Here is a 22,061-nt window from a genome sequence, read left to right on the forward strand (position 1 = left end):
TTCCCATGCCATTTCACCCTCAAGACAAGAACAGCTACAATCCCACCTGCATGTTTTTGTGCCCCTCACTTTCACAAACCTGTTCATTCTATACTTTGACTATTCCTTCACCATCTCAGTTTTTAAGTTTGCACTAGCTTGTCAAATATGTTATTTACAACTGCACATGGTTGAAAAATTTCATTGTTACAGCTCTAACACAATCCTAAAAAAAAAATCAACTCACCAAGCATGTGCATTATGTTGTGTTCATTTAAATTCATTTCATTTGTTACATTTTATTCATTTTCCTTTCCTATATCTTACTCTTAGTACAAGCAAAACATACTGCTGGGGAGGGTCGTATGATGGTTTTTGTGGCTTTCCTTTGCTTCCCTGTCAAAAGTCATTTTTCTGCGGGGAAGCAAAGAAATCTGCAGGGGACATAAATTATGCATATTCGCAGTGGTGCAGAATTCCTCCAGGAGTAGTATATTCAGCATGCTACTGTTAATGATGATCTTCTCATCTCATTTGAATCTCCATAGAACAGCTTTTCTAAAATCGCAATGCAGAGTAATACATGAGCCATACATATCGGCAGAGTCAATCCTGTATCTTTCAGTTTTTCACGAATAACCTCAAGGACATAGTATTCATGGAGCGCTGTATTTCTTCAGATTTTCACAGCAGTCAGACAGCAGTAGTGTTTAGTGGACAATATGGACCTTCATCTGTGACTTATAATTTCATTTAATTTACAAATTGCAAATTCAAATACAGCCATTTTGAATCTTTCTGCATTCTTCAGGAATGACTGTACAAGAAAGACTGTGTAAAGTTGTTGTAAATTCTAGTGTTTTTTTAAATAATTTTACATCCCTGTAACCAGGAAACATAGGAGGGTGCCCTAGAATTGAGCAAGACTTCAAGACCACATCTCTTGTCACTTTTGTTCTATCTAATTCACTCTCTGCAGGCAATTAAAGTGTCTGCATTCAATACTACCATTCGCACAGGGAAAAGAAGTTTGAACTCTGCTGCTTACTCTTTTTAGGTTCCTAATTCCTTCAGCTCAGACAGCAGTTGTCCCAAATCAGATGAGCTCTGAAGCCTCTGGGAATGGCCTGTCCTTCTGTATTTTTACCCTTTTTTGTCTTGATTTCCTCTTTTTCCATTTGGCCTATTCGCTTTTCTTTTCCAGCTCCCATAAATAAGCTTTTATGGAATTTATCCTCTCAGCATTACTGCTGGTGAAAAGCTAAGAGTAGGATCGTAGGGACAATGCTTACTATCGGATTTTTCTATATAGATAATCACTACCCTAGCATTCTGCATTATCCCATATCCAGTTTAAAACCTAAGATACTTCATAGGTAAGTTTTGGGTTTCTTTTAGGTTTTTACTTTCTTACAGGTTAGAATTGGCACCATTTTGGGTGCACTAGACAAATAGTGTACATGTGCCTTTTGAAACTTGGCACTTGAGCAAAAGTAGCGTAAAGTAAAGAGAAATCACCTAAGACTTCAGTTTCCCTTCTTCTTTGGAAGACTGAAGTTTCTGTATGCAAAAGCCTTGTCTGGCTCGCCTCAGCTGTTACATAAAATATTCTATTCCAGCATAAGATTATATCTGCAAAACTTCAGACAGATTGGTTAGTTTGGCAAAGGTATATGTCAAAATAGGTCTATGGAATGAAAGTCCTGTTTCAGTCTTTAATATGGAGAAAGCAATATCTGTTCTTAAAACGCTGTCCTAATGGCTGCTAAAGAGATTTCGCTAACTAACCCTCACCAGTTCATGGATTCTCTGAATTATTTAAATGGTATTTATGGTTACAGTGACTTCCAAGTGTCTAACAGCAGTCTTCTTTGGATTTGAAGTTAAGTTTTGTGCTCTTGAAGAGGTTGATAGAACTGTTCAGTGTGTACTGAATGTCAGAACCTTGATGTTGGCAATGTGACTGCCCAGAGGCAAAAGCAAAGTTCATCTGCCGTAGGCTTCCCTGCTGCTGTGTTGTACCAGAAAGTTGTTCATGGAATCCTGGCTCCAGCTGATGTGATTTCTCTGAAACTGTTAATTAAGAACAAAGATCACTAAATGGAGGTTTAGATTGTTCTTGCCTTTTTTATGTATTTTTATAGAATGTTAATCTAAAATGCTGCAAGACTTTTTACAAGGCCATGCGTTCTGGATGGAACTATAGACCTATATTTATGGGAGAAACTCTAAAATGTGGCACTGCCTGATCCTTTGTCATTTGTAGCCACATTATTTAACTCCAAATTATCTTACTCAAATATACCAGTACAATAAAATCAACGTATGTATTCTTGTAACTTTTAAAATGTATTTGTGAACATGAATGAATCTCGGTGGAGAGGTTCCAGAATAAGTCTTGGAATGGAAAGGGTCTTGCAATCTTACTCTGACATCCCCTATAGTGGCTTGGTTTACTTACCATAGCATCATTTACCACCTGTGTGAGGTGGCTTGTTCTATCCTATCTTTCAGTACCTTTTCAATCTCTTCTGCTTCTCGTCTACTTTGGAACCGACACCAAAAAATTAATATAGCATCTCCTACTGAACTTTTACCTATGAGTGCAGCTTCCTTCCTGTGCAAAACTATCTGATGTGTGCTGCAGCTGCGTCCAAGCCATTATTCAGGACATCAGGCATTTCCATACAGCTGCAGGCACTGTGTGCATACATGTACGGTGAGTTGTGTAAGGATGAAAAGACATGAAATACATTATTTTTTATACTGTCTGACAAGCTGATATAATTTTTCTTCCTGTGGCTTATAAGTACCAGTTTTATATTGATGGGGAATTTCTCATGTAAAAACATTGTCTAATGGAAAAATCATCCAGAAACCCCCCTAAGAAAATTTGGTGACACCTGCCAAAAAAAGGATACATGCATCTGATTTTAAATAAGAATTAGCAGAAAGCATATTTGGTGGATTTGTATTGCTTCACAATAGCACCAAATACACACCATACCGAAACTATGAAATGCACTAAACAAAATTATCTGCTTTACAGGATTCAGAAGAGATTTATGAAAGTGAGCTGCTCCTACCATCCCTATAATTTTAAAGCATTTTACGGGAAAAAAAAATCTAACTAAAATTAAAATAGGTCTAAATACAGTTCTCTGCTCAAAATGTGATGGTGTGCTTTGATAAAATTGCACATATTGTAGAAAATGAGTATAACTTTGCTCTGTAGCATTCATAATCAACTTTTATCTCCAGTGGGTTAGTATTATAAAATTTTGGCCACTGTGAAATAAAAGCTAATAAGTTAAATGTTAAATACTGCAATGAGCAGGAGGAATTTAAATGTTTGTGAACCTATATTTCATATCATTCTAGATTGGATAGTGTGGTTCAAATTAGTTACTATTTTTAGTGGGACTAATTTAAACCTTTTAAAAAAAAATCAAATCCTAATTTATTTTTATATTTTGATTATGGAAGCTTAGATGCCAATGCTTGCAAAAACAAAACAAAACACCCTTTTCCTGGGGATGAGTAGCTCCTGGCCAATCTTCTAGTACTATTTGAAACTGGAAAAGCAATTTTCATGTCATTCATATATTAGAATTTTAAGACCAGATTCCCAACTGTGCAGCAGGTAATGTCATACAAAATCAGTGTAGCATATAGTCAATCAATTAAACTGGTTACCTGATAGATCTCAAAACATAACTGTTAGTGGGGAATCATTACACTAATGTCTAGCGAGATTTGCGGGATTCAGTTCTTTGACCCAACACTATTTATTACTAATGATCTGGTTAAAACAAATGTAGATTTGCTAATAGTTTGCAGAAGGCACATTGGAGTGGGGTTAATGATACACCACTTAATGATCTGGTTCACTTTATAAGATGTATGCAATCAAATGTGTTTTTAATATGGTCAAATGCAAGGTCTTGTATCTGAGCATAAAGAATGTAGGCCATGCTTACAGGATGGGGAAACTATAGAAAGTAGTGACTCATATGAAGGGCTTAGGGGAGTGATGGGGAATAGCCAACTAAACATATGTTCCCTGTGATGCTGTAGCCAAAAGCCTAATGTGATGTATAAACTAAGATATGGGTATGGAGGTTCTATTACTGCTGTATACTACACCACTGGTGGGAACCCACTGAAGTATTGTGTCCAGTTCTGGCATCCATGCTTCCATCAGAATGTTGAAAAATTAGCGGGAGGGGGGGTTCAGAGAAGAGTCATAAAATGACTTCACAGTGAGACTTAGTGTGCAATCAGTTTAACTTATTGAAGGGAAATTTTTTAAATTACTTGACTAGTCTATAGGGATCTACCTGAGGAGAAGATATACACCTCTACCTCAATATAACGCTGTCCTTGGGAGCCAAAAAATCTTACTGCGTTATAGGTGAAACTATGTTATATTGAACTTGCTTTGATCCATCGGCGTACACAGCCGTCCCCCCTCCCCCCCGGAGCACCGCTTTACCGTGTTATATCCAAATTCGTGTTATATCGGGTGGCGTTATATCGAGGTAGCGGTGTAGCAGGAGAGAGCTGTAATATAGCAGATGAAGGCAAAACAAAAATTCAAAGGTTGGGAAGTTGAAGCTGACATTCAAATATGAATGTGTATATATACACACAACAACATTGTCATTCGAACTACTTACCAGTGGATGTGGTGTATTCTACACTTGAAATTTCTAAGGGCATGTCTAAATTTCTTGAGTGTCCATGTAAGGTGAATCAGTTGAAGTCAGTGAGCATAAATTGAAGCATGTAAACTCTCTTCTCCCTTCTCTCCCCTACGATGCTTTCATTCAGAAATAATCCCCCAAGGAGGATTAAGTTATAGCGACCTAAGTTCTCTTGGTTTACTACAGTAGTTCTCAAACGTTTGTACTGGTGACCCCTTTCACATAGCAAGCCTCTGAGTGCGGGCCCCCCCCAGCACAAATTAAAAACAGGTTTTTTTATATATTTAACACCATTATAAATGCTGGATGCAAAGCAGGGTTTGGAGTGGAGGCTGACAGCTCGTGACCCCCCCATGTAATAACCTCGTGATTCCCCTGAGGGGTCCCAACCCCCAGTTTGAGAACCCCTGGTTTACTATAACTGAGGTGATTGAGGAATTGTAGCCCATTGAAAAGTCTTAGAACACAATTTCAAAAATCTCAGTAGTGACACCTGTTTTGTTGAACTTTAGTACTCCCTTCTGTACACAAAACTGAATCTTTCTGAAGTGTGACATTGAGTTTACGTCATCAGTCATTTAAAAAAAAAACAATAGCACTAATCCGGTAGTAAACAGTGAGTGGCTATAATAAATGTTCTGTTCTGAGTTTTTACTAGAAATTGGACTGAGATTGGCTTTCATGAAAGGCTGCAATACTGCATAATATTCCAAGGTGTACTGAAACTATCTGGTAAAGTAGGGAAAGAACAGCTAGAATTCTCAGTAGTGCTCCAAGCTGAACTAACTGATCCCATTGAAGGCAATGGGAACTTTACCACTGACTAAAATAGAGGCATAGTTAGGGCAACACTAAGGCCAGGTCTAAACTACTGGCTAAATTGGCACCACTGCGATAGATGCAGCGGTGTTGATTTAGTGGGTCTGGTGAAGACTCACTAAGTCGATGGGAAAGCATCTCCCGTCGACACAGTGTAGTGTAGACACCGCTGTAAGTCAACCTAAGGTACAACAACTTCAGTTATGTAACTTACATAACAGAACTAACATAATGGAGATTGATTTACAGTGTTAATGTAGACCAGCCCTTTATGCATTTGAAAATTCCAGCCAGCATTTTTAGTGTAATCTAGAATATTCAAGATTTAAGTCATAAAAAGAATATTACCTTGTTTCTAGCCACTAATGCAGCAGAGCATCAGCTAGCCATGGTAAAAACCTTTGCACCTTAACTGGTCTGTCTTGTTTTTAGTGAAAACAAATAACCCCTTCCAAAATGTAAAATTTCACCCAGAATTTTTTCTTGTCTGGAAAGAGGTTATACAGTTATCGTAGTTTCATTTTTTACTGCACTTCCATGTTCTTGGATCCTTTGTTTTCTATTTAAAAAACCAACAAACTAACTTTGCTTTCCTTTGATGGAGGGACTTCCCGATGAGCAGTATTGAAGAAGGCAAGAGGTGTTGAGTGGTGAGCAGGAGAATATACATTATGGGTGGGCTAGTTGGTAGCTTGCAGACTAAACATGCTTCAAACTCATGTATTGATTCTCTTTAATTGCTGCGAAAGCAGGGTGGTCTGCTCTACTTTTCCTCATCCCAGAGAGGGACTGATGATGTAATCAGAATCTGCAAATGAAAGGGGTGGTACAAGGGAGTAAGCAGTCAGAAATACAGTTGTCAGTGATTCCAAGCCTGTGACAGAGTTGTCAGATGTTAATGGTCTTATTTTGTCATGTATTCTTGTCATCTCTTCCTGATCCATTCTGCTTTGTGGCCAGAGCTAGCTAACTCTCATTCATGCCTTTCCCTGGCTTCTCTCTCTACCCAAGTCTACCATCTAGTGAAAAACAAAGGTATATAGAAAAACTGGGTGGTGCACAAATGATGTCAACCTACTTATTTTTCTAGCAGCTTCAACTCAAGAAACCTTTTCCTCAGCCCTGCTACAGTAATGGAGAGACCAGACCTGCAGGGGTCTAAAGCTTTAGTAACTGAGGAGCGGAAGTTCAGAGACTGTTACCTTATATAGGATGAGCTTGTGGTATCCCAGCCGATCCCTTAAAACTTCAGAATCTTATTTCCACATGTTCAGTCTCGATGTTGACCTGGCAAGCCAAGGCAAATAGTTTAGCAAAGATTTCTGTGTTGAATGTTCCCATTTAAAAAAAGCTGAGGGATTTAGAACAGCAGTACATTTTGACTAACCTTAAAAAAAAAAAAAATTGACTCTGAAGGGAGCCCAGAATATAATATACCAACATCTTTCTGCAACCCATGAAATAGCTGATATTTGTTAAAGAACAAGGCATTTTAAGATTCTTCCAGTGAACTAGAGGTGTAACATTCAAATTACCGTATATACTTGTTCATTAGCTCGTTCGTTTATAAGCCAACCCCCCAAAATGGATAGGTAAAAATAGCAAAAACTGAAAGACCCTTTCATAAGCCGACCCTATATTTCATGGGTTGGAAAATTTCAGCTCCCGGCCCGTCACTGGTGGGTCTGGGCGTTTTACCTGGTGTGGCTGCAGGAATGGAGCCCCTCAGCTCCCTGTGGCTGCAGTTCAGCAAACCGTGACCACAGGTTGCTGAGGGGCTCCAGGCCTGCAGATGCTCCAGGTAAACAAAACTACAATGTATTAGATCAGGGATCGGCAACCTTTGGCCTGGTGGGCTGGGCCGGTTTGTTTACCTGCTGCATCCACAGATTTGGCCAATTGTGGCTCCCACTGGCCGCGGTTCGCTGCTCCAGGCCAATGGGGATGGTGGGAAGCGGCGCGGGCTGAGGGATGTGCTGGCTGCCCCTTCCTGTCGCCCCCATTGGCCTTAGTAGTGAACCGCGGCCTGTGGGAGCCACAATTGGCCAAATCTGTGGACGCAGCAGGTAAACAAACCGGCCTCGCCCGCCAGGGTACTTACCCTGGCAGGCCGCAGGCCAAAGGTTGCCGATCCCTGTATTAGATATTCAATTCCAATGATTCTATAGAGTTTTTTAAAATCCTCTAATTTTGGTGTAGACCTGTTTATAAGCTGACCCCCGCTCTTTGATGTGTCACTTTTTAACCAAAAATATTCAGCTTATGAACGTGTATATACATTAGTTGTTATACATCAGAAAATGGTGCAGCATTCTTGTGTAGAGAGAAGCCAAAAGGTAGAACAGAACAGAACTCCTCAACTTTCCTTGTATACGTGGATGTATCTTACACAATGAGCAACATTCTGACTTCAGCTCAAATTTTGATCACAGCTTCACATTTGGCGATCAGAGCCCACCTGTTTGTTGCAAAATGAGTAAGGAAGAATTTGAGCAACTTATCCTTGTACTAAAAACCTTGTAAGCGGAAGGGTACAAGTATGTGTCTAGTAGAAAACAGTTATTTGCAAGCACAGTAACAGTGCTGTATGCACAACAACCTTGATCACCCCACAAAAAACACACAAAACTGTCTCAATGCTATCTTCTATGCTTTAGTCTATCATTAAGACTTGCTTTGCCTGCCAGACTTCAACTGTTATAGATAGTTTACGAACTTTACTGCAGTGTTAGCTTTAAGTAGAACTTGAGTGTTGCCCCTAACCCCAACTCCTGTCTCCACACACATATCTATAGCTCAAATTAAGTGGTGCTTTAATAAAGCTTGAGCTAGTTGATCTGTTAAGGGCTGTGGGTTAAAGCTCAAGTTACAGCTCCTCAGCTGCTAATCCAGTCACTGGGTAGCACAACTGTAGGTTCAGTGTGGCCGTTCTGTAATTTGTGTGGCTTGTCTGCATGGTGGGATAATGTGACCAATACGGGTTGTGATTTCTAAAGGGCACTAAAGTGTTGGACATTAATTAGTCTGTATAGATCCTGCTGGTGCACACTAATGGTTCCCTAGTGTGCTCTAAGTCAGTGCTATTTCAAACAGTAGTACTTTAATGCACACTAGGGAACCTGTAGTGCACATGAGTAGGGTCTGTACCAGAGATAATCAATTATTTGTTGTCAAGGTCCAGAGTCCTGAGAATTAAAAAACAAACGATAAAAAAAAATGTCAGAGTTCATTCAAAATTGGCAGTCTGGATTTGGCCCACAGTCTGCCTGTTGACTACCCCGGGTCTATACAGATCAACTAATGCACAACATTGCTGCTCTGTGAAGGCAAGCGCTCACTCAAGTTAGTTTTAGATAGTGAGCTCTGCAGGGCCGGCTTAAGGCATAAGATAACTAAACTACAGCTTAGGGCCTCGCAATATGAGGGACCTCTTAAAAGAAAAAAAGGAAAAAACTGACTCCATTTCAAATTTTATCAAAATCGGTTGATAAAAATAAAGGAAATATGGAAAAAGAAGATTCTCTCTAAATAGAGACGTTTTCGTTCAGATATGACAAATATACACATCTGGCTACACAAATACCCTTACCCTATCTGTACCCTTCACTAATTATTCATTATTGATAGGCAGGAGACCAGGGCTAAGGGGGGAAAAAAGATGATTGCAGTTATGAAATGAGTATTTCTACAAGTAAGTCTGCTATCAGTCTTCTAAGGCAGTGTTTTGTTGGCCAGTTGCTACTGGTAAAATTCTGACCATGCCTTCATAACTTATTTAAATAAATAAATCTCACTGCTGATAACATCGGGGAAAATGTGAGGTCGGAGACAACAGTGTCGTGAAGCATTCCTGCCAAGCTCATACTGGTATGGGACTCGTCCTAGGACTGACGACATGTAGCATCCCCCTTGGCCAGTAATAGCCGGAAGACAGCCATCTTTTGTTTATGGGCCGGCATGCTAAGTTGTATAGTGCCTTCGCTCCTGATTTTCTTTGTTTTCTTAAGTGTTAGTGGGTTTGTTCTTTCTTTTGATCTGTACATATGTACAATTGTGTATTTTAGTGTGCATGCTGCTTTCTGCTTCATGCACTATCCAGGCTTCACATGATAGAGTTTGCAGGTGATCATCTTATGGGCTTGGGTCGAGTGGATCTTGATGAGGATAAATTTGTGTGGGCTTCCCTCTATCAGTTTCGGGAACCTTCACAGTAAATATCGGAGAGTGCTGACAAAAAGAAATAGAGGGTTTTGAGAGAAGGGAAGGAAGATAGAATATTTTGATATATATGTATAAGTACTTGGTGAGCAAGTTATTTCAAACTAGTGCACATATGATTTATAGGCTATTAAAGCCTATAATAGTCATTATATTTGCTTTAATATAGGCTAGTTTTTCTCATTTTCTCAATGCCTGTTTAGAGATTAACAGTCTTTTTTTTTTCTGGTAAATTCTTTCTCTTTTGTGCATATAGCTTGCTGTCACTCTGTGTGTCCGAGGTGTTTAGTCAAGATTAATTAGTGGTCCTGGGGGAGACAGGATAGAGAAGCAAATGCAAGGAGAGATGTTTGCCTAGAAGAGTCTGTAAGAAAAGCTATCTGCCCTGAGAATTCTGTGCATTGAAATGACACACTCTATAGCTTATCATTTGAGGATCTCATCAGTGACTTTGCTTTCCAAAAATCACGAAAGAAAATTTCAGTGTTAAAATTAATGTAACGTGCAAACAGACATACTGCAGGTTGTACTACTTCCTTAAGTAAGCTGATCTGTGTAACTGTAACTGCTTTTGTGGTGTTGTAGATACATAGTTTTCATATCTACTAATTAAGAAATCATAGATGAAAATGTTAATTTGAAACTATTCTATAATGCAAACAGGCATATTACAAGGCGTGTTTTAGTTAGATTATTATTCTATTCTATTACAACTTTGCCTTTGTATATATGCAAATATAAATCTTTCGTGTTCATATATTCAGTATCCTTTTTGTGACAATAATTAATTTTTTTATGGTATGGGGTCTCTTACACTTGACATAGCTTAAGGCCTCAGTATGTCATCATCTGGCCCTGGAGCTCTGGCTACTCCACTCACTCTAGCCTAACTTGCTGTGAAGACAAGCCCTTTGCTGCAGTTCATAATAGTAATAAGCAATAATGTGAGCTTTTGTTTTGTTGATTTTCATATTCATTTGCTTGCAGAATTACTTCTAGGATTTTTTGCCAAGAATCTTTTACTCAGAAATTTTTCTAGGATGGCTTTGTAAATCAACCAGCAGTTATTGTAAAAAGAGCAGTGCAGCTGGTTACTCCTCCCTTAGAGAAAGTATGTCATCAGTGGTTTGAATGGAGTCTTTATTGGCTTAGGAGCAAATTTCTCTGTCATTGCCTTTGCTTCAGTCCCCCCTTGAGTAGCACAGTGTACCAAGACTTGAAGCAAACCGCAAACCTGACTAACACACACTTTTTTTTTTCTGTTCACATATCCGTGAATGAATGTTGTAATAGTTCTTAAGTGGTTGGTTTTAAATTTTTTGCTGTTGTAAAGACAAGGACTTAATTTATAAACTGTTTTAGTGGTTGATGTACTAGTAGATCTGTAAATAGGCAGAATTTTTATGGGGTTTTAACCTTCATTTGAATTGACAAGTTCTTCTACAAATAGGTTAGCAGTGCCTGCTTTATTGTCACTTATGAGCAAATTGCAAAAATAATTCCCAGGCAAACCATGTACATTTGGAATTCCATTCTAATAACTTAGAACCACAAGAGCTACACCAAAGTAACAGTCTTTTGTTATAATAAAACTATTGCATAAAATTTCAAATAAGGTAGTTCTGCTGGTACAGTATACTTCCAGTTCCAAGTAGGTAGCCTGTTTAGAACTTCACATAGCAATGTCTTGTGTGTGTATTTTATGGCTGGGGCAGAGAGGGAGCAGGAAAAGTAGCAAAGTGCATTCAGCAGTTACGACTGTTATGGAATTCAAGTGAAAAATAGATGCTTGTAAACTTGGCAGTGAAAGTCTCATTTTGCAATGTAAAATAGCTGTTGTCTGTTTCCTCTGAGCATATGATTGAAGCTAGGAAAGGTTGGTTTTGGGGGATCTTTTTGGTTTTTTTAATATATACCAAATTTTCAAATGTGAGATTTTAAAAAATGTGTACTATGTATGGTGATTCTAATTGTGTGGACTAATACTTTCCCCTTTCTTCTAGGTGAATCTGGATTGGGAAAATCAACATTAATCAACTCATTATTCTTAACAGACTTGTATTCCCCAGACTATCCAGGTCCTTCACATAGAATTAAAAAGACTGTACAGGTATGTGTGTAGCTTGTTTTTTGTCTTGTAATTTGCAAACTGACAATAGTTTAAGATAGTGTTTTGAAGTTCGTGTCCCAAAGAGAAACCTAGCTTGTACTGTAAGCTTGTTCATCTTTCTAACTATATTTTTTTCTTTACAATAAATCAATAACTTGCATGTATAAATACGCTCTTTTTCTATTGTGTGGTTGCCACCAATGATGTGGTTAAATCCCTCAGCTATCTGACAGGTGGCCACCAATCTCACTGTAGGTCTCTGATCCTTCAGTCATTCCAGTTGTTCCTGTTCAGAGGCAGGAAACTCTCTGTAGAAGTGAAGCTATTGCTTTGTAAATACATGGCCTTTTCAATATAGATTCAATAAATGCATTAGGTTCATGTTTTTATTATTCTCCAAAGTTTAATGTCCTAAATACCTTTCCTATTTTCCAGTTGCCTTTTTAAAAAGAAGCCCTGTCTATCTTCTGACCTCTCCCCATTCCAGATTCCAAACTATCCAGCCCAATCCTTTTCTCCTCTTTGTGCTACCCGAGTGCAGTTGTCTTGTTAAGACGATAATCTTGGACAAACTGAAATTGCAGTCATTCTTACAAAACTATTCAAGAGGCTATGTTCCTCTGTATCTTATCATTACACCAAAATGTTACAATGCTGTAGAATTTAGTGTTGACGAAATGTGGGAGCTGGGGTGAGACACTTGTTGCAGAATTCAGGTTCAGTGTACAAAACATGATAGGTATACATGTTAAAAAGTGAGACACTTTTTTTTTTTTTAACAGTAACAAAAAGACTTTGCATTGTTGTGGAAAAAGTTAAATATATGCCAAAAGATCTAACTGACCAAGGCAGGGTAGTCGGAGCTTTTTTAAGGGGAACTGAATGCTTCCTCAAATACATTGCACTGAATTGAGTTATACTGTGCTGTTCTTCAGTTTATATCCTTTCTCGTAATAGTTTTGGCCATATAAATTGTGTAGGGTTTCATATTGTTTTATTTACAAGCTTGTGTCATGCTGTAGTTGAATCCCAGGTAACAAAGTGCAGTTAGGAAATTTTAAAAACTGGGAAGTTATATTCAGGCAGAGGAAATATTACCAGTAGGTAAGTAAATTTAAATATTTCAGACCAAAGACGATGACCAAAAATTCCTATTTTTTTGATATGCTATTTTCTTTGTATTATATTGCCAGTGATTAATCATGCTTTAAAGTGATACCATAATTTAAATCACATTTGTCCTTTGAATTTTATCTACTCTTAAAAATAATAATTAGGTTTACTAGATCTGAAAGACTAATGCAAGACAAATGTCATCTAGTGTGTTTACACCAATAATCAAATCCTAATGATGTAACATGAATTTAAATTATGTTGTGTGCAATATAAGAGTATGCTTAAAACCATGATTGGCTAATAGTAGTAATCTTGAAAAGAAGCAGGATGATGTATTCGTATCTTATAGTGATAATTCAAAACTTTCTATTCCCTCAATAACTAGGGAGGATGTTAAACAGTGACTATTAATCTTTTTTAAATCAGCAGGACTGGATAACTTACACCAAGAGTAGCTCTCTGATCCACTAATTTTGACTTAACAAATCTTGGAACACTGGGGAAGTTCCAGAGGATTGGGAAAAAAGTTCATGTTATGCCAATATTTAAAAGAGGGTGTAAATGAGATGACCCCAGTAATTTTAGGCCAGTTAGCACGACATCAATCTTAGGAAAATATCTTGGAAAAGCTAATAGTGCAATCATGAGGCAGGTTATTGCTAATAGTTTTTTACTTGAAATATTACTTCTAGGATTTTTTGCCAAGAATCTTTTACTCTGAAATTTTTCTAGGATGGCTTTGTAAATCAACCAGCAGTTATTGTAAAGAGAGCAGTGCAGCTGGTTACTCCACCCTTAGAGAAAGTATGTCATCAGTGGTTTGTCAGACATATAGAAGAACATAATTTGTTGAGGAAGAGTCAACATGGTTTTAGTAAAGGGAAATCATGCCTCACCAATCTACTAGAATTCTTTGAGGGAGTCAACAAGCATGTGGACTAAGGGGATCCAGTGGATATAGTGTACTTAGATTTTCAGAAAGCTTTTGACAAGGTCCCTCACCAAAGGCTCTTATGCAAAGTAAGCTGTCACAGGATAAGAGGGAAGGTACTATCATGGATTGGTAACTGGTTAAAAGATAGGAAACAAAGGGTAGGTATAAATGGTCAGTTTTCAGAATGGAGAGAGATAAATAGTGGTGTCCCCCAGGGGTCTGTTCTGGGACCAGTCCTATTTAGCATATTCATAAATGATCTGGAAAAAGGGGTAAACAGTGAGGTGGCAAAATTTGCAGATGACACAAAATTAAGACCCAGGCAGACTGCGAAGAGCTACAAAAGGATCTCTCAAAACTGGGTGACTGGGCAACAAAATGGTAGATGAAATTTAATGTTGATAAATGCAAAGTAATGCACATTGGAAAGCATAATCCCAACTACACATGTAAAATGATGGAGTCTAAATTAGCTGTTACCACTCAAGAAAGAGATCTTGGAGTTATTGTGGATAGTTCTCTGAAAACATCCACTCAGTGTGCAGCGTCAGTCAAAAAAGAGAACAGAATGCTGGGGGTGATTAAGAAAGGTATAGATAATAGGACAGAAAATATCATGTTGCCTGTATATAAATCCATGGTATGCCCACATCTTGAATACTGTGTGCAGATGTTGTCGCCCCATCTCAAAAAAGATATATTGGAATTGGAAAAGGTTTAGAAAACGGCAACAAAAATGATTTGGGGTATGGAACGGCTTCCGTATGAGGAGAGAATCATAAGACTGGGACTTTTCAGCTTGGAAAAGAGATGGCTAAGAAGAGAGATGATTGAGGTCTATAAAATCATGACTGGTGTAGAGAAAGTAGATAAAGAAGTGTTTACTACTTCTCATAACACAAGAACTAGGGGTCACCAAATGAAATTAATAGGCAGCAGGTTTAAAACAAAAGGAAGTATTTCTTTACGCAACGCACAGTCAACCTGTGGAACTCCTTGTCAGAGGATGTTGTGAAGGCCAAGACCATAACAGGGTTCAAAAAAGAACTAGCTAAATTCATGAAGGATAGATCCATCAATGGCTATTAGCCAGGATGGGCAGGAATGGCGTACCAAGCCTCTGTTCGCCAGAAGCTGGGAATGAGCGACAAGGGATGGGATCACTTGATGGTTACCTGTTCTGTTCGTTCCCTCTGGGGCACGTGGCACTGGCCAGTCGAAAGACTGGATACTGGGCTAAATGGACCTTTGGTTTGACCCAGTAGGGCCATTCTCATGTTCTTATGATGCAGTTATTAAAGAAGGGTAGTATAATTTATGCCAGTCAAGGTGACCTTGGAAAATAGATACAACTTTTTTGAGATCACAAATTTGGTTGGTAAAGGTACTGTTGACATAATATATCTATAATTCTGTAAAGACTTCAGGCTTGTCTACACAGAGCAGCAATGCAGCCTACAAGCATGTAGTTTTTAAAGCACACTAACATGCCCATGATTGAAACAGCATTATGTTAAAGTGCACTAGTGAACCTTTAGTGTGCGCCAGCAGGGTCTACATGGACCAATTAATGTGAAACATGTTAATGCGCTTATAAAATCATATCTTCATATGGCTGTTACCCCCACCATTTAGACAAGCCCTTAGTCCCCTATAATAATCTGAGTAAAAAGCACTATACAAAATCAATGTATCCCATATTAAATGGATTAAAAACTGGTTAACTCACCTTAAAGTAATTGTAAATGGAAATGTTTCTTGGCCCAAGGTTATTCGGTATATTTATCAACAATGTGGAAAATGGTATGAAAAAGCTGCAAATTTTACCAGTAATTAACACACACATTGGCACAGTGGCGAATAATGAGGACAGGTCAGTTATCAAAATACATCTTGATCAGCTGGTAAAGTGGGCTCACTTGAACAGTGTACATGTTACTACAGCCAAATGCAATGTCATGCATTTAGGAACAAATATAGGTTATGCTTACGAGATGGGAAACAGTATGCTGGAATGCACTGGCAATGAAAAGGACTTGGAGTTAATCATGGATAGTCAGCTGAACATGAGTTCCCATTGCAAAGCTGTACCTAAGAGGGCAAACATAATCATTGAGTGTATAAGCAGAGGAAGATAAATTATAAGTAGGGAGGTGGTATTACCTCTGGATACAACGTTAGTGAGAGAGTTATTGGAATACAATGGACAGGTCTGGTTTCATGCTTCAAAAAGGATGTTGACACATTGGAAAGGGTTAAAAAAAATCTAAAAAATATTATTCAGGATTTGGAAAACATATATTTATGAGAGACTGAAGTCCAATTTTATTTTTTTCAAAAGAAGGTTAAGATGACCTGGTCACTGTCTAGAAGTACATACGTGGAGTACAGATTTTCGTACATGGCTCTTTTGATCTAGCAGAACAAATTATAATGAAATCCTGTGGTTGGAAGCTGAAGCTAGATAAATTCAGACTAAAAATAAGGTGCAAATTTTTAACAGGGTAATTAACTATTGGAACAAGGCAGGGTGGATTCTCAGTCACTTCAAGTCTTTAAATCTAGACTGGATATCTTTCTAAAAGATGTGCTGTAGCGCAAAACAGAATTTATGGGCTTGATGCAGAAATGACTGGATGAGGTTCTTTTGTCCTGTTATGCAGGAGGTCAGACTAGATTATCAAAATGGTCCCTTTTGGCCTTAAAATCTGCTAACCATATACTTGAAAACTATGCCTCTTTTTTACTCCACCAGTAAGAATTCAGTGAAATCAAGTGTCTTGTGATTGAAGAGGATTCTTACTAGATTTATGTTCATACAAATTGAAACACAAATGGAAACTGGACATCCATATTGTTTGGAAGTAATTAGTCCTCCCTACTCCACCACACTTGTTTAACTTTGTTCAGTCTCTGTTCATATGCTTAAATTAGGAGTTCCCATAAGGATGACAAATTTATATTGTAATGGTATGAAGGGCATTCATCCATTTAGGATCCGTTGCTACCCTTATCTGGCAGTCTGCTTTTCATGTACAACTGTATCTTGTGATGGCTGAAAAATCAACAAGTATTCTCTCAATTCAAATGTTATTTAGGTAAATAGTGGAAAATATTAGAATTGTGACCTTGAATGTTATATGTATTAGAGACTCCTGTGGCTGATGATATTTAATTGCGATTCCAATTCAAATATTATACCTAAATAGAGAAGGTCCTTGATGTATTAATTTAACTTTTCACATGGCATCAGCATGTGTCCATATTAATGCTCATGTTGGGTGCTCTTGAGGCAGATTTAAATAGTGAATTGAAATTCAGCATGTTTAGGGGCTCTAAGGTTTATCATTCCCAGTTAATACCTGAGCTGTTCCTTGTTCACGTGGATTGAAACATTCTTAGTAGAAATTACACTTTATTTTTCCTGCTCCTCTGTATCATGTAAAAAACATTTATTGAGTAGGAGTTAAAGTGATTAGAATAGAGAAGTTTAACTGCATAAGTAGGAACTGTAATTTTGGGAGTGCTTGACAGTCACAAGGCAGGTTATTGGTAATAGTTTTATTTAACAAAAATGAAAATAAGTTTCATTCTAAGGATTCTTTTAAACAAACACACAAAGATTTTCAGTTTCCACTTTGCAACTTACATCAGTCAGGACTTTGCATAATTTTTTTTAAAAACATTGGCAGAGTTGATTTCTGGTAGGTGAATTCAGAAGAAGCTATAAAGTAAGCGATCTTATGTAAAATACACTTTGTTTGATCATCAGTTAAATATTTTAAATGGTGTGTGATACAGGAATGCTTGATCCAGTAGTAATACAGTAGACGCTCATTAGTAGCAACATATTGGTGCCCTTTTGCTATGTTGCTCCTAAGTGGCTATTGCTGTTATGGGGAGTGTCGACAATTCGCAGTAGGGAAAGTGTTCCCAGGGGAAATGTTTCTCAGTAAGCAGTGGTTGCTTTTACAAAGTGTTACTGCAAACAAGCGTCGACTGTAGTGAGACTGAGACTTGTATTTAGTTTGATAGGATCCAGTGTCATAATGTAAAATAGACCAATCTGACCTGCTTAACTAAAGTGCATGGGAAAATGGTTATTTGGAATGGATTTGTTAAGAAAAGTTTTAAATTCCAGGACTTGAACAAATTTGTTTTTCATGAATCTCTCGGGAATACTTGTAAAACCAGATGATAGGATACAGTTGGATTCTAAATGTGAATGACACTAGTTTACAGTTATCTGGATCTGTTCCAGATGTTGCTGCATTCTGAGATTTTGGCCATGTATGGACACGATTTCACTTAGTTCACTCTGTGATTGGGCCTTGTCTGGTTCCACCTTTGGAGGGTGGGGTGGGAGAATCCAGGCTTGTGTACCTCCTCTCTTGATCCATTTGTCAAGGTATCCGACCACTCATTGTGGAATCTGTGTAGGGTTCCAAGCAATAGTGTTTGTTGCTTGCACTTAAGGCTAGCCATGCCAGTGATATTTTTTTTTCTGTTTAAGCACAAGTGAGTGTGTCTAAAATCTAAAATCCTGTCCTTTTAGTAGCCAATATGATTCAGGTGTGGAGATGCTTATGTTTATTGCATAAATTAATTCACACCTTTTCTGATATTTCATAGTTTTGGAGGTGCAGAGGAGGCTAAAAAGTCATTCTTAGGATTAAACATTGAATCTTCCTCAGCAACTTGGCTTTCTTTGCTCTTATTTGAATAATGTTTAGTGTCTTGTCTTTGCAAGGCTATTGTTTCATTTTCTCATTTTTTACAAAGTTTATGTTCTAGAGTTATTGTTTCATTAAAGTGTTTATCCATTTGTTAGTGACTCACTTTAAGTTGGATCATGTGGCAAATGGTTGCAGTGTGTCTTGCAGCTGACTTCAAGTGTGGTGATTTCACTGTGTTCTGCAGTTAGCTATGTATGTGTAAGAAACAGCTTTGCATCACTGACATGCTCTGTACCCTAAAATAGCAAAATTGTATTATCATGTGATTGGTGAGGAAGCCCATCCAAATAACAGAAATTGTTCATAAAAGTTGGGGCTTTTAGTCATGTCTGTCATGGAGGCTTTTGTGAAAGTGGTACTTAACTGGAAAGTTGTCATAAGAACAAAAATTGAAAGGGCCCCAGACTGGGGAGTATTTTATACAGAAAACAGATACATTGCTACCTTGATATAACACAAATTTGGATATAACGCAGTAAGGCGGTGCTCCAGGGGGGTGGGGCTGCGCACTCTGGTGGGTCAAAGCAAGTTCAGTACAACACGGTTTCACCTATAACGCAGTAAGATTTTTTTGGCTCCCAAGGACAGTGTTTTATCGAGGTAGTATATAGGAATAGTGTTCTAAAACTGTAGCCTGTGTTTGCTCACTCAAATTAACATGACTGGAGGGCTGCATGGTTTACAAGATTGGTAATAAGGTACAGAGCTTCTTAACGTTAGGACATCTCTGAGTCTAGGTCTAGGAAACTTGCTAGATCTTAATTGGTTGTCTTAGTCAACAGCAGGAATACCACCACCAAACTTCTTGGCACTTTGAGAGGCTAAAGAGTTAATGTGCATGGACAAGCTTTCATTCCTAGAATTAGTCACTGATGTTTACATAGCTAAATAAGTCCTGGAGCAAAGTCCTGCTAGCCATGCTACTCCAGAAGGTACAGAACATTACTCTTTCGACAGTGCTGTGCGTATTATGTGCATTCCTTAGTTGTCACCTTAAGGTGGCAGAGGATCGAACAGTGCTGCTGCATTCTTGAAATATGATTAATGCCCCAAGGAAAGGTGGTTGTGAGGACTTGAGCCTCTCGTCTCCTCCTTCCTACCATAGTGTAGAAAAACAATCTGCATAGACTACTGCAACAGACAGAAACAAAGACCAAAATTAATAATCTTGTTTCCTTTGGTTTTATCTAACCCTAATAAGCCTTCATGAAAAAGGGGGCCACATTTTAGCTTCAAAATTTAATGCAAAGTTGGTGGCTACTACAGATAACCTCATGGTAGTCTGAGGTACTTTGCGTACATAACCAAAACCTGATTGGATGATATTGTACAACAGATATTGGCAAAACTAGCTCCAGCTGGGTTTTTAAAAAGCTATGTGTTGTCTCTGCCCAAGAAACCAACACTTAATGTTGGCAATCTTGCCAGCTATTCATAAGAATCAATATATGTTTTTAGGGAAAGGAGAGGAGGAGGAGCTTATTTGCTTTTAAAACTGAAAAATAAAATTCCAAACATTTATAGTTCTGGGACTGATTTTTACAAAATGCTAAATTTTCTAAAACAATTACATTTTTAAACAAAATGTATAAAAATAGTAGGGATCACAGGCTTTATTCACTTTTTTAAAAAAGGATAGTCACTTCCTTTAAAGGGAGTAAAGTGGAGTAATTTCTCTTAATATGATCTTCCACATGTATGGATGTAAGAATACATATACTGAGTTGCAACAAGATGTAGTATGGACTGTGCAAGTCTTGGGATCTTTTTGCTAAATTTCTATCAGTATTGGTCATTTTGTTTTTCTAATTGAGTTCTAAAACTGCATAAAATTGGAACTAATTAAAATGCTGCCAACCAATAAAAATATTGGATAATGCTATCAGCTAGTGAAAATATTAAATTCCTCTCCACATACTTTACAAATAGATTTTCTAACACCTGATAGTATCAAGTTTTCCTCACTTTGTCTTAAAGATTAAATAAAAAGTCAGATGACATAGGCAGAATGAGTCTTTGCAGCTTCCATTTTGAACTATAAAGTTGCTCAAGTCTGTAATTGTTGATGTATACTTTATATGCTAATGGTTATCTAGACACATTGAGTCTGAGTTTTTTGCATTGAAATAAGTGACTTAAAATCATTATTGTTATTATAACTACTACATGAGAATTTAAATCCTTTTACTCTCATAGGTTGAACAGTCAAAAGTTTTAATCAAAGAAGGTGGTGTTCAGTTACTACTCACAATAGTTGACACACCAGGATTTGGAGATGCAGTGGATAATAGCAATTGGTAAGAAATTACTTTCTTATGATATCCCAAAGTAAATTTGAATAATATTGTCCTTGTGATCATTTACTATCAAAACTCATTTTAAAGATGCCAATTTTTATTTTAAATTATAAAGTTTACTACTTTAAACTTTTATACATTTGTATAGGCAATTTCTCTATTAGCCAGAAATTTTATTTTAAAAGTTGGGTTGCCTATTGCCATTTTAATTGGGTTAAAATGCTTTCAGCTTCTTTCTCACTAGCTCGAATGTGAACAGAATCTCCAGCGCTTTGTGCGTTATCAATGCTCCCAAGAAGCTGAAACTAATTATTTCTGTGATGTCACAGGATTAAAATCCTTTGACGTCCTGTAAAGAGTATTCCTTTAGTTACTGTTCGTAAGTGTTCAGTTTAATACTTGTGTTTAAAGGGCTTTTCAGTGGACATGTGAACAGTTGTCTTAAAGCTATAGTGCTATGTCTTTTTTTTAAGAGTTGAATGGTCCTTTAAAATATTGAATCCTTTATTTCCCGTTTACTTTATGTATTCCTTAGAGTATTTTAGTTTATATTGTACTAACAATTGATATTTACTTGCAGTGCACATAATTACAGTTTTTGAAATTTTCTTGACTATAAGAGCAGCTCTTAATTAAAGTTTTCTAGTATTTAGGAATGCATTGGTTAACATTCAAGTTAAAAGTAGAGTTCTGTTATTTTAAAGTGGTTTAGAATATAATTTGTCCATCTCTCTTCCTACATTTAAATATCTCCATATTTTTAAACTAGATACGCTAGCAATACTGTACATACGCTAATTTTGTTGAAAACAGATAAACAGTATGTGTATCTCAAAAATTGATGTTTAATGCATGTGTGATATGTATAACTGGTCTTACAGGTTTTTATTTATGTATACTCTGTAGTTGGCAGCCTGTTATTGACTACATTGACAGTAAGTTTGAAGACTACCTGAATGCAGAATCTCGTGTGAATCGACGTCAGATGCCAGATAATAGGGTGCAGTGTTGTTTATACTTCATTGCTCCTTCAGGACATGGGTTAGTATCTTAATATTTTAATGTGCCTTTCCCCCCTAATACACTTTCAAACTTTGGCATTTCTAAAATATGCAAAATTCCAAGTCAGGATTATTCAACATATAA

The 22,061-nt window shown here is 37.4% G+C and overlaps 1 protein-coding gene across 6 annotated transcripts in view; it reads left to right on the forward strand.

The window, feature by feature from the left end:
- Positions 1–22,061, forward strand: part of SEPTIN7 (septin 7) — a 130,041-nt gene that overhangs the window by 68,928 nt on the left and 39,052 nt on the right. For all 6 annotated transcript variants that reach the window (XM_039523049.1, XM_039523046.1, XM_039523048.1 and 3 more), the window contains 3 exons: positions 11,726–11,832; positions 20,815–20,915; positions 21,822–21,956. In XM_039523049.1, coding sequence (XP_039378983.1) covers positions 11,726–11,832; positions 20,815–20,915; positions 21,822–21,956 — 343 coding nt within the window. The remainder of the gene's footprint in view (positions 1–11,725; positions 11,833–20,814; positions 20,916–21,821; positions 21,957–22,061) is intronic.

The sequence above is a fragment of the Mauremys reevesii genome, linkage group 2 (genome assembly GCF_016161935.1).
Source record: "Mauremys reevesii isolate NIE-2019 linkage group 2, ASM1616193v1, whole genome shotgun sequence".
Lineage (NCBI taxonomy): Eukaryota > Metazoa > Chordata > Testudines > Geoemydidae > Mauremys > Mauremys reevesii.